The sequence below is a fragment of the Schistocerca serialis genome, chromosome 10 (assembly GCF_023864345.2).
Source record: "Schistocerca serialis cubense isolate TAMUIC-IGC-003099 chromosome 10, iqSchSeri2.2, whole genome shotgun sequence".
Lineage (NCBI taxonomy): Eukaryota > Metazoa > Arthropoda > Insecta > Orthoptera > Acrididae > Schistocerca > Schistocerca serialis.
This window is the reverse complement of record NC_064647.1, coordinates 192,519,417-192,533,316: the sequence shown is the minus strand read 5'-3', so window position 1 is coordinate 192,533,316 and position 13,900 is coordinate 192,519,417. Positions and strand designations below refer to the sequence as shown.

General features: G+C 45.0%; 1 protein-coding gene across 1 annotated transcript in view; it reads left to right on the top strand.

Moving 5' to 3' along the window:
- The window catches only part of LOC126424670 (trichohyalin-like), a 187,267-nt gene that overhangs the window by 24,328 nt on the left and 149,039 nt on the right, over positions 1-13,900 (top strand). Inside the window, exon 4 of the mRNA XM_050087400.1 lies at positions 8,889-8,975. Within this exon, the coding sequence (XP_049943357.1) occupies positions 8,889-8,975 (87 nt within the window). The remainder of the gene's footprint in view (positions 1-8,888; positions 8,976-13,900) is intronic.

Below are 13,900 nucleotides of genomic sequence, written 5' to 3'. Positions count from 1 at the left end.
GTGGTGTCGCGACAGGCGTGAATGGAGGGACGAATGGAGACGTGTCGTCTTCAGCGATGAGAGTCGCTTCTGCCTTGGTGCCAATGATGGTCGTATGCGTGTTTGGCGCCGTGCAGATGAGCGCCACAATCAGGACTGCATACGACCGAGGCACACAGGGCCAACACCCGGCATCATGGTGTGGGGAGCGATCTCCTACACTGGCCGTACACCACTGGTGATCGTCGAGGGGACACTGAATAGTGCACGGTACATCCAAACCGTCATCGAACTCATCGTTCTACCATTCCTAGACCGGCAAGGGAACTTGCTGTTCCAACAGGACAATGCACGCCCGCATGTATCCCGTGCCACCCAACGTGCTGTAGAAGGTGTAAGTCAACTACCCTGGCCAGCAAGATCTCCGGATCTGTCCCCCATTGAGCATGTTTGGGACTGGATGAAGCGTGGTATCACGCGGTCTGCACGTCCAGCACGAACGCTGGTCCAACTGAGGCACCAGGTGGAAATGGCATGGCAAGCCGTTCCACAGGACTACATCCAGCATCTCTACGATCGTCTCCATGGGAGAATAGCAGCCTGCATTGCTGCGAAAGGTGGATATACACTGTACTAGTGCCGACATTGTGCATGCTCTGTTGCCTGTGTCTATGTGCCTGTGGTTCTGTCAGTGTGATCATGTGATGTATCTGACCCCAGGAATGTGTCAATAAAGTTTCCCCTTCCTGGGACAATCAATTCACGGTGTTCTTATTTCAATTTCCAGGAGTGTATTAACAGTTACGTAGATTACTTTTGAAATAATAAAAAGTATGTTTACTTTTTTTCACCTGTCTCGTTTCCATTTGATACTACTTAGAGTATATTGATTAAGGAGAATTCCAATGTATGACATAATTTGCCTTAGAAAAATCCCAGCATAGATTTGGAATTTGTGATGAAGATGCAATCGTGTGATGTATAATTGAAACTGATTTTTTTGGTTTGTATTATGAAATTTTTGTGCTAATTTTCGTTTTTGTATGTTTGTAACCCTTCTATGCCCGTATATGCAGGCTCAATCAGTGTATTGTAAATATTACCAGCATAGGAGACTTAATCGGCAATTTGGGAAGATCTTCGAATACTAGTTTGCTCCAGTGAATCATACGACAAATTTGCCTTCAGCATAACTGGAAATTTTATACATGGGTATTTGTTTCATAAGACAGCTTCTAATTCTAACGTATACTTTGTTTGATACCATAAGAATGACGTCACAAGCCGCCGTTTAAACGTAGTCGCCTCACTTTTAGGTGGGCAGTTGTGAGCAGTTCTGGAGAGTCTTCAGTGAATTAGGCGAGTTACTAGCAAACTGACGGGAGCCGTAGCTTCGGACGATTATGTTGTACTAGACAGTTTTATGGCAACAATGAGATGTAAGCATACTGAAGTGGGCCGATTTTTAGTTTCTTTCCGACGATAATAAACAAAGATGTGGCAAAGTTTTGTTTTTTATTTATAAATTTCTGTGAACCATGGACTTTACCGAGGTGTGTTGGCTTGCGTTCCTGAACGATACAGATAGCTGTATCAATGGAGGGGTAACTGTTGAGAGGCCAGATACAATATGTGTTTCGTGAACAGGCGCAGCAGTTTGCATTAACTGCAGTGGAAACAGTGTTGAGGATTGACTGATCTGGCTTTCTAACATTAATCAACATGGCCTGCTACTACGAATAGCTGAAAGCTGGGACAAACTGCAGCCGTTATTTTTCTCGAAGACCTGCAAATCTACTGCATGGTTTACTCATGATGGCATCGTCTTCTGAAAGATTTTCAGGCGCAAAATAGCCACCCATTCGAAACTCCAGACGGGGTCCACTCAGGATGATATCGTAATCAGGAAACACAAGACTGGCAATCTGCAGGTTTGAGCAAGAATGTTAGATCCCTTATTCGCAAACATATGTTAGAGAATTCAAGAAGGTAAAGGGATGGGTTCAAGTTAAATGTAGTGAAATTAGTGAAATCGGGTGGCAGGTAGAAAAGCCGTTCCGGTCAGTTGAGTAAAGGATTATGCATACGAAATCAAATCGAGGTAATGGAGGGGTAGTCCTAATAATGAATAACAAAATGGGAATGTGGGTAACTCTTTTCGATCAGCATAGTGAGCGCTTTATCGCAGGCAAGACAGACACGAAAGCAACACTAACCACAGAAATACAAGTTTATATGACAACTAACTCCGCAGATGATGAAGATATTCAGAGACTTTATGTTGCGATACAGGAAATTATTCAGATATTTAAGGAAGGCGGAAACTGAAATGCCACGAGGAACTGGAATTGGATACTAGGAAAAGGAAGAGAAGGAAAAATACTAGGAGAATATGGACTGGGGGAAAGGAATAAAAGACAAAGCTGTCTGGTAGAATTTTGCACAGGCCACAATTTAATGATCGCTAACACTTGGTTTAAAGATCATGTAAAAGTTTTATACGCTTGGAAGAGACCTGGACGCGCTATGTAATTGTAGACATGAAACTGCTGTATAATTGCAAACATGGAGTCGCTGTATAACTGTAAGACAGAGATTTAGAAAACATGTTTTAAAAATGTAAGGCATTTCCAATGGCAGATGTGGACTCATACCATAATTTATTATCTATGAACTGTAGATTAAATTTATAAAGAGGTATTAAATTAAGGTAATGAGCCCTACATAATCTAAACGATCCAGAGGTTGTTGCGAGTTTCAGAGGGAGCATTAGGTAACGATTGAATGAAACATGGCAAAAGAATGCAGTAGAACACGAATACCCACTTCAGAGAAGAAATTATGAAGGCAGCAGAGAATCTAACAGGTAAAAAGACGACGTCTATCAGAAATCCTTGGATAACAGAGGAAGTGTGAATCTTACTGAAGAAAAGAGAAAATAGAAAAAAGGAAGCAGGCGAAAAAGAATACAGACGTCTACAAAATGAGTTTGACAGAAAGTGCAAAATGGCTAAGCAGGAATGGCTAGAGGACAAATGTAAGGCCGTCGAACCATGCATTGTATGGTATTGTATGTTAACCAGGGGCCTAGAAACGACGGAGAGGCTCCGACCCCGCCGCAGCCCACGACGACTACCGCAGTCCACTTAACCCCTTCACCGCCCCACATTGAACCACTCTGTCAGGGTTATTGTGCGGTTCAGCCCCCGGTGGACCCCCCCCCCTCCCCCCTTCCAAGGGAACGTCTCACACCAGACGAGTGTAGCCCCTATGTTTGCGTGGTAGAGTAATGGTGGTGTAAACGTATGTAGGGAACTTGTTTGCGCAGCAATCGCTGACAGTGTAGCTGACGCGGAATAAGGGGAACCAGCCCGCATTCGCCGAGGCAGATGGAAAACCGCCTAAAAACCATCCACAGCCTGCCCGGCTCACCGGACCTCGACACAAGTCCACTGGGCGGATTCGTGCCGGGGACCAGACGCTCCTTCCCGCCCGGAAAGCCATGCGTTAGACCACACGGCTAACTGGGCGAGCAACCATGCATTACTATGGGACAGATAGACGCCACCTACGCAGAATTAAAGACAGCTTTGGGCAAAAGAGAAATAGCTACATGAATATCAAGATCTGAGTCTGGGATCCTGTAGCATGCTAAGAAGGGAAAAGGTAGAAGGAATATACGGAAATCCTATTGAAGATAGATGAACTTGAAGGCAATATTGTAGCAGGCGAAGGAAAAAGGTGATGAAGATGAAGTTGCAGAAATGATACTCCGAGAGATGTTTGACTGAAAGCGCAAAGCTGAAAGAGGGCATCTGGAGCAGATGATAATCATTCGGAATTATTGGGATTCTTGGATGTGAGAGCTGTGAGAGAACAATCGCATCTGTCGTGCAAGATGCATGAGACAGGTGAAATACCCTCAGACATTAATAAAAATGTAATAATTCCAGTTCCAAAAAGAGCAGGTGTTGATAGATATGAATGTTACCAAACTATCAAATTAATTATTTACAGAAGAATGAAAAAACTGGTTGAAGCCGACCTCGGGGAAAATCAGTTGAAAGCTTTTGAGAATGTTTACTTTTTAATGCACTAATTGATATTGTGGTTGTAACAGGGATTAAAAACAGTAAGAAAATATTTGTATACAAATTGCATAAGAGTCAAACTGCTGTTAAGAGTCGAAGGACATGGCACGGAAACAGTGGTTGAGAAGGGAGTGAGACATGGTTGTAGCCTAACGCCGATGTTATTCAATCTGTACATCGAGCAAGCAGTAAAGTCAACGAAAGAATAATCTGGAGTAGGAATTAAAGTTCAGGGACAAGAGACAAAAACTTTGAGGTTTACCGACGACTTCGTAATCCGGTCATAGACAGTAAAGGACTTGGAAGAGCAGCTGAGCGAAATGCGTAGTGTCTCGAAAGCAGGGTATATGACGAACATCATCAAAAGGACAACTGAATGTAGTTGAATGCTGAGGGAATTAGATTAGGCGACGAGAAACCAACTGTAGTGTATGAGTTTTGATATTTGAGTAGCAAAATTACTGACGATTGCCAAGCAAAGAGGATATAAAATGTACACGTCCAATGGCAAGAAAAGCGTTTCTGAAGAAGAGGAATTTTTTAACATCGGAAACAGATTCAAGTCTTAGGAAGACTTTCCTGGACGTATTTGTGTGGAGTGTAGCCTTGTGTGAAACTGAGATGTGGACGATATACAGTTCAGACAAGAAGAGAACACAAGCTCTAGATACGCGGTGCTACAGAAGAATAATGAAGAGTGGATGGGTAGATCGTGTAATTAATGGGGAGGAACTGAATATATATCTACACCTACATCATACTACGCAAGCCACCTAATGGTGTGTGGCGGAGGGTACTTTTGGTACCACTATCTGAACCCTCCAACCCTGTTCCACTCCGGAATAGTGCGTGGCAAGAATGATTGTCGGCAAGCCTCTGTATTGGCTCTAATTTCTCGAATTTTCTCCTCGTGGTCAATACGCGAGATGTATGTGGGGGGAAGTAATATGTTGTTTGACTCCTCCTAAAAAGTGCTGTCCCGAAATTTCAATAGTAAATCTCTCCGTGTTGCACAACGCCTCTCTTGTAACGTCTGCCAGTAGAGTTTGTTTAGCGTCTCCGTAACGCTCTCTCGCCAGCTAAACGATCCCGTGACTAAACGCTCCGCTCTTCGTTGGATCTTCTCTATCTCCTCTATCACTCCTACCTGATAGGGATCCCAGATAGATGAATAATACTCAAAAATCGGGTGAAAAAGCGCCTTATAAGCCACTTCCTTCGTGGATGAGTTACACTTCCTTAAGATTCTTCCGATGAATCTGAGTCTTGTGTCTGCTTTTCCCACTATCTGTTTTATATGTTCATTCCACTTAAGGTCACTCTGCATAGTTACGTCCAGATATTTTACGGCAGACGCTGTCTCCAGTTGTTTGTCATCAATAGTGTAGCTGTACAGTAGTGGATTTCTTTTCCTCTGTATGCGCAATATGTTACATTTATTTACGTTCAGGGTCAACTGCCAGAGTCTGCACCATTCATTAGTTCTCTGCAGGTCGTTGTGCAAATTATTACTGTCTTCTGGCGTTGCTACTTTGGTATAAAAACTGCATAATCTGCGAATAGCCTTAAATAGCATCCGACGCTTTCTACTAAATCATTTCTATATATTGTGAACAGCAACTATCCTATCACACTGCCCTGTGGTACTCCGTATATTACCTTTACATCTGTCGATTTAGTTCCGTTAAGAGCGACGTGTTGAGTTCTATCTGCAAGAAAGTCTTGAACCCAATTTCAGGTCAGCTCCAATACTCCGTGAGCTCGTATTTTTTTCATTAAAAGGGAATGCGGGATGGTGTCAAATGCCTTACTGAAGTCAAGGAACACATCAGGCTGAGCGCCGTTGTCCACTGCGCTGTGGATCTCATGGAGGAACAGAGCGAGCTGAGTTTCGCGGGATCTCTGTTTGCTGAATCCATATTGATTTCTATAGAAGAGCTGTTAATGTCACAAGAACGTGATAACTCTTGAGAAGGGGAGAAAAGAAATTTGTGGCACAACCTGAATAGAGGAAGGGGTCCGTTGATAGGGCACGTTCTGATACATCAAGGGATGACCAACTTGGTATTTGAGGGAAGTGTAGGGGGGTAAAAGTAGTAGAGGGAGACCAAGAGATGAAGACGCTTGTACAAGGCAAAGTAGCGTGGAGAGCTGCGTCAAACCAGTTTCGGACTGAAGACAACAAGGCATACATACACTACTGGCCATTAAAATTGCTACACCAAGAAGAAATGCAGATGATAAACGGGCATTCATTGGACAAATATATTATACTAGAACTGACATGTGATTACGTGTTCACGCAATTTGGGTGCATAGATCCTGAGAAATCAGTACCCAGAACAACCACCTCTGGCCGTAATAATGGCCTTGATACGCCTGGGCATTGGGTCAAACAGAACTTGGATAGCATGTAAAGCTACAGCTACCCATGCAGCTTCAACACGATACCACAGCTCATCAAGCGTAGTGACTGGCGTATTGTGACGAACCAGTTGCTCGGCCACCATTGTCCAGACGTTTTCAGTTGCTGAGAGATCTGGAGAATGTGCTGGCCAGGGCAGCAGTCAAACATTTTCTGTATCCAGAAAGGCCCGTATAGGACCTGCAACATGCGGTCGTGCATTATCCTGTTGAAATGTAGGGTTTCGCAGGGATCGAATGAAGGGTAGAGCCACGGGTCGTAACACATGTGAAATGTAACGTCCACTGTTCAAAGTGCCTTCAATGCGAACAAGAGGTGACCGAGACGTGTAACCAATGGCACCCCATACCATCACGCCGGGTGATACGCCAGTATGGTAATGAGGAACACACGCCTCCAATGTGCGTTCACCGCGATGTCGTCAAACACGGATGCGACCATCATGATGCTGTAAACAGAACCTGGATTCATCCGAAAAAACGACGTTTTGCCATTCGTGCAACCAGGTTCGTCGTTGAGTACACCATCGCAGGCGCTCCTGCCTGTGATGCAGCGTCAAGGGTAACAGCAGCCACGGTCTCCGAGCTGATAGTCCATGCTGCTGCAAACGTCGTCGAACTGTTCGTGCAGATGGTTGTTATCTTGCAAACGTCGCCATCTGTTGACTCAGGGATCGAGGCGTGGCAGCATGATCCGTTACAGCCGTGTGGATAAGATGCCTGTCATCTCGACTGCTAGTGATACGAGGCCGTTGGGATCCAACACAGCGTTCCGTATTACCCTCTTGAACCCACCGATTCCATATTCTGCTAACAGTCAATGTCGCGATAAACCGCAATCGCGATAGGCTTCAATCCGACCTTTATCAAAGTCGGAAACGTGATAGTACGCATTTCTCCTCCTTGCATGAGGCATCACAACAACGTTTCACCAGGCAATGCCGGTCAACTGCTGTTTGTGTATGAGAAGTCGGTTGGAAACTTTCCTCATGTCAACACGTTGTAGGTGTCACCACCGGCGCCATCCTTGTGTGAATGCTCTGAAAAGCTAATCATTTGCACATCACAGCATCTTCTTCCTGTCGGTTAAATCTCGCGTCTGTAGCACGTCATCTTCGTGGTGTAGCAATTTTAATGGCCAGTAGTGTAAATTTAAAATCAACTAACCATGACCTGAAGCCAAGGACTCGCAGCCTTGGTCAAAAGAATAACTACAAGATAAGTGTTGACTTTCGAATGTGAGTTGTAGATTTGATAGTCGGCTCCGGCTCGCCTTTTGTAAACGAAACACCGAAGTGTGGGTGGATCGTACGGTTTCTGATGTTTTTACTATTTCAGAAGATTCGTTTGATTTTGATTTTTCTGGTCTGACGCCCTTCCTCTTGGTATAATGAGCACTTAACCTAAGAGAGGGGAGTTGTTCGCGTGATCTGTTTGGGAAACGAGTGAACTTTGCGCGGGTGACTTCGTCTGTTAACTGCCTCCTGAGGCGGGTTCGCTCCAGGTCTGCCTCGCTCGCCGTCTCGCAAGCTACCGAGCAGCGCGTTAAGCTGTACGAGCGGAACGTCATAATGTCAGGAACAAAAAATGGTTCAAATGGCTCTGAGCACTATGGGACTTAACTTCTGAGGTCATCAGTCCCGAAGACTTAGAACTACTTAAACCTAACTAACCTAAGGACATCACACACATCCATGTCCGAGGTAGGATTCGAACCTGCGACTGTAGCGGTCGCGCGGTTCCAGACTGTAGCGCTTAGAACCGCTCGACCACACCGGCCGGCAATGCCAAGAACAGTCTCAATAATTATACTAGAGCTTCCTTGGTGTGTGCGAGTGAATCTGCTCACTGTTTTACTTGTGAGAAGGTTTCGCAATGGCGATGACTACATCTACATCTACATCCATACACCGCAAGCCACCTGACGGTGTGTGGCGGAGGGTACCTTGAGTACCTCTATCGGTTCTCCCTTCTATTCCATTCTCGTATTGTTCGTGGAAAGAAGGATTGTCGGTATGCCTCTGTGTGGGCTCTAATTTCTCTGATTTTATCCTCATGGTCTCTTCGCGAGATATACGTAGGAGGGAGCAATATACTGCTTGACTCTTCGGTGAAGGTATGTTCTCGAAACTTTGACAAAAGCCCGTATCGAGCTACTGAGCGTCTCTCTTGCACAGTCTTCCACTGGAGTTTATCTATCATCTCCGTAACGCTTTCGCGATTACTAAATGATCCTGTAACGAAGCGCGCTGCTCTCCGTTGGATCTTCTCTATATCTTCTATCAACCCTATCTCGTACGGATCCCACACTGCTGAGCAGTATTCAAGCAGTGGGCGAACAAGCGTACTGTAACCTACTTCCTTTGTTTACTCAGTCCGTCTTCTATGTTCCAGTATGCAACTGTTGAGCCTCGCAACAAGAAGAAACCAGAGGCTGTGGCGGAGCTCCCACCAAACGCCAGGGAGGAACTGGAGAAGCAGGTGAGACGCGAATGCTCAGTTTTATCGTATGTGCAGCAGTAGTTGTAAGCGAAAATCGTTCTGATACTTCTGGCTGTGTACCTCTTCTAGTTCTCTGGTTCTCTGGTTTTGGGAGGAGGTAGTATCGTCCAAAATAAAAGAGAAAAATGTCGAGCAAACAGGGGCTCTAAAATGCTTGCCTTCACAGTAGTAAAGATCAAAAACTGTTCATACCTCTTAAAGTATTAGATACAGGCTCCCAGGTAGATGCATTTTCCTTGACTTCCGGAAGGCGTTCGATACAGTTCCGCACTGATAAACAAAGTAAGAGCCTACGGAACATCAGACCAGCTGTGTGGCTGGGTTGAAGAGTTTTCAGCAAACAGAACACAGCATGTTGTTCTCAATGGAGAGACGTCTACAGACGTTAAAGTAACCTCTGGCGTGCCACAGGGGAGTGTTATGGGACCATTGCTTTTCACAATATATATAAATGACATAGTAGATAGTGTCGGAAGTTCCATGCGGCTTTTCGCGGATCATGCTGTAGTATACAGAGAAGTTGCAGCATTAGAAAATTGTAGCGAAATGCAGGAAGATCTGCAGCGGATAGGCACTTGGTGCAGGTAGTGGCAACTGACCCATAACATAGAAAAATGTAATGTATTGCGAATACATAGAAAGAAGGATCCTTTATTGTATGATTATATGATAGCGGAACAAACACTGGTAGTAGTTACTTCTGTAAAATATCTGGGAGTATGCGTGCGGAACGATTTGAAGTGGTATGATCATATAAAATTAATTTTTGGTAAGGCAGGTGGCAAGTTGAGACTCATTGGGAGAGTCCTTAGAAAATGTAGTCCATCAACAAAGGAGGTGGTTTACAAAACACTCCTTCGACCTATACTTGAGTATTGTCCATGAGTGTGGGGTCCGTACCAGGTCGGGTTGACAGAGGAGATAGAGAAGATCCAAAGAAGAGCGGCGCGTTTCATCACAGGGTTCTTTGGTAAGCGTGATAGCGTTACGGAGATGTTTAGCAAACTCAAGTGGCAGACTCTGCAAGAGAGGCGCTCTGCATTGCGGTGTAGCTTGGTGTCCAGGTTTCGAGAGGGTGCGTTTCTGGATGAGGTATCGAATATATTGCTTCCCCCTACTTATACCTCCCGAGGAGACCACGAATGTAAAATTAGAGTGATTCGAGCGCGCACGGAGGCTTTCCGGCAGTCGTTCTTCCAGCGAACCATACGCGACTGGAACAGGAAAGGGAGGTACTGACAGTGGCACGTAAAGTGCCCTCCGCCACACACCGTTAGGTGGCTTGCGGAGTATAAATATAGATGTAGATGTATGTAAAAAGTATAGATTTCTGTGTCCATATTTACTGGACTTTTTTTTTGTTTTGGCCCGTAGTAGCTCCTCCAAAAGTACATGGAAACGAAAGGGCTTTTAGGAGATCAGATGTGTTTTATAGTATCAAAGGTGAACAAGTGCTCGTAACTCTTAAGGTAAGCATTTTAGAGCCCATGTTTGGTCCATCTGAAAGTTTCCTACCCCACTGTCTTATCAATGACAGTACCTGTAGATCTAGTCCACTGTCGGAAGTATCAGAGCGAGTTTCCCTTATGATTTCGACTCGGTTGTTCCCTGTATACGGTCCCCTACCTCATTTTGATAACTTTATCCTTCTTCATCATTCTAGGAAGTTTGTAACTCTTTGACGGAATCACCCTGTATTAGCGAGTCCCCACACTAACCGCTACAGGCTGTTGCACAAGCCCTGCCTGCCATTGTCTCCGCCTTAATCATTAAAGCACCCTAGCCTGCCACAAGAGTGCACGCGTACTAAAGCGTAGTGATCAAAGCTGGTTAGCTTGTGTTTCCGCTAGGCTGGCAAGCTTCACGGGACCCGTTCAGCCTGTCAATCCAGCGTGACTACAGAACTGACAGGTATATACGAGGTGTTCAAAAAGTCTCTCCGCAGTGCCGTATGACTGTTAGCCATGCGTGCCGTATGCCGCAGTGAATATACCGAAATTAAACTCAGTGAAACACAAGTTATTAATTCATTGAATATTCAGTTTTACTTACAAATTTTCACATTAAATGTTGAAAGTGTCCCCCTGTTGTTGAATACAAAATTAAATTCGTCTGATCATGTTTCCAAAAACAAGCTGTAACATTTCTTTTGTAACAGAAGCAGTGAGAGTGGACACTGAAGTTTTCAATTCATCGATGGATTTTGGACGGTTTTTATACACAGTTGCTTTCGCTGCACCCCAGAAGAATGGTGTTAGGTCAGGCGATCGTGGAGGCCAAAGTCCCTGTGAAATTATGCGATCACCAAAAACATCTGCAAGCAGTGACATTGAAACGTGAGCTGTATGCGCGGTTGCACCATCTTTTTGAAAATAACCGTTCAGTATTTCACTTAACACAAGTTCTCCTATGAATGGGTACAGAATATCACTGCAGCATCGTTGTGAGTTTATTGTTTCGTTGAAAAATATGAGACCCACAAACCAACGTCTAGAAATTGCAATCCAAACACGTATTTTCACAGAATGAAGTGGTTCCTCATGAAGACACAATGGATTTGCAGTACTCCATATACGAGAATTTTGCGAGTTCGTGTACCCGGATAAATGAAACCACGCCTCATCAGTGAAAAACGTTTCATTAAGAATATCCCTTCCATTCTGCTCAACGAAATTTTTGAACCATTGACAATAATGCAGTCTCTTGCCATGATCAGTATTTTTTCAGTTCCTGCACGAGTGTCACATTGTATGGGAAAAGTTCTAATTTTTTCCTTAGAGCTGTTTGGGGCGTTCCGACACTAACATCGATTTCCTGGGCGAGTTTTCTTACTGACCTGTTCGGACTCATGGACACATTTTCGCAAATATCGAGTAGTTTATCCTCAGACAAAACGCTAGGACGACCACTTTTCGGTGCATCTGTCACTGAACCCGTACTTCGAAATTTGTTAATCAAATCTCGCACAGTATCGCGATGTGGGAGTGTCGTCTCCGGAAAAACTGAATTAAATGTTTGACGAACTGAAGCTGTGTATTTAGGGCCAGCTTTGAACAATTGTTCTTCAATGGTTACCATTTTAACAGTGACAAAAACGAAACAAACGAACAAAGGGACTAAGCTTAAACGTTCACGTCAACACGTAACGACACACACCAACGATACTACTGACGCTGGCTGAGATAAACGAAACAGTGGAATGTTGGGAGAGTCCTCTTGAAAGGAAGTAACTCGGGCAGGCAAACAATCATACGCGCGGCTAACAATTGTACGGCGCTGCGGAAAGACTTTTTGAAGACCCCGTATGTCTGCGTAGGACTGGTTGGCCAATTCATTACCTGGAATTGTATAGAATATTCTGCAGACGAGTCACGAACATTTGTGGCCTGGTGACAATTCAATCGTCTGGGATCATGAAATCCATGCATGGCCTCAAATGGCGTCCAATTAGCCGAACACAGCCACTTCAAGTCAATTATCCATGTAAACACAGCCCACACCGTTATGGAGTCACCAACAGCTTGCACGGTGTCTTGTTGAAAGCTCGGGTCCATGGCTTCTTGGGAAGTGCGCCACACTCAACTCCTACCATCACCTCGTTCCAACTGAAACCGGGACTCATCTGATCAGGCCACGGTCTTACAGTCGTCTAGGATCCAACCGTTACGGTCACGAGCCCCGGAGAGGTGCTACGGACGATGTCGTGCTGTTAGCAAAGACATTCGCATCTGTCTTCTGCTGCCATAGACTATTAACGCCAAATTTCGTCGCACTGTGCTAACGGATACGTTCGTCATAGGTCCCACATTGCTTTCTGCAGTTATTTCACTCAGTCTTGCTTGTCTGTTAGCACTGACAACTCTACCCAAGCGACACTGCTCTCGGTCGTTAAGTGAAGGCCATCGGCCACTGCATTGTCCGTGGTGACAGGTAGTGTGGTGTCACCGCAAGACACCACACTTGCTAGGTGGTAGCTTAAATCGGCCGCGGTCCATTTAGTACATGTCGGACCCGCGTGTCGCCACTGTATGATCGCAGACCGAGCGCCACCACAAGGCAGGTCTGGAGATACGGACGAGCACTCGCCCCAGTTGTACGGACGAGATTGCTAGCGACTACACGGACGAAGCATCGCTCATTAGCCGAGCAGATAGTTAGCATGCATTGCTCATTAGCCGAGCAGACAGTTAGAATAGCCTTCAGCTAAGTCCATGGCTACGACCTAGCAAGGCGCCATTTGTAACATTGCATGTACCTCAAGATAGAGTCTCACTTGTATCACCAAGAACGTTGTAAACCAAAGGACTATATAAAAAGTTAAGTGTTCTAGTAGCTACATACTTTTCTTTATAACATTAATAAGTATCCTGTTTCAGACCTCTACCTAGCCTACTTAAGTTTACGCGTGCCTTTCGGCTACTTCAGTGTGGCGTAGCTGTCTTGTTACGCCACAACAGGTAGTACCTGAAATTTGGTATTCTCGACAAACTATTCACACGGTAGATATCGCAATATTGAATTCCATAACGATTTCCGAAATGGAATGTCCAATGCGCCTAGCTCAAACCACTATTCCACGCTCAAAGCTTGTTAATTCCCGCCGTGCTGTGGTAATCACGTCGGAAACCTTTTAACATAACTCGTCTGAGTACAAGTGACAACACAGGCAATGCACAGCCCTTTTATACCTGATGTACGCGATACTACCATCGCGTGTGTATGTGCATGTCGCTGCCTCATGACTTCCGTCACCTCATTGTGTATTGGTGATCAATGCGCTGTTCCGGGAGAAAATGATGATGGTGAAGTCTCATACTCCGTAACAGAGCGTAGGGGACGATGTGGGAGAGCCGCACCGCCGTACTAGGCAAGGTCCTAGTGGAGGTGGTTTCCATTCCCTTACT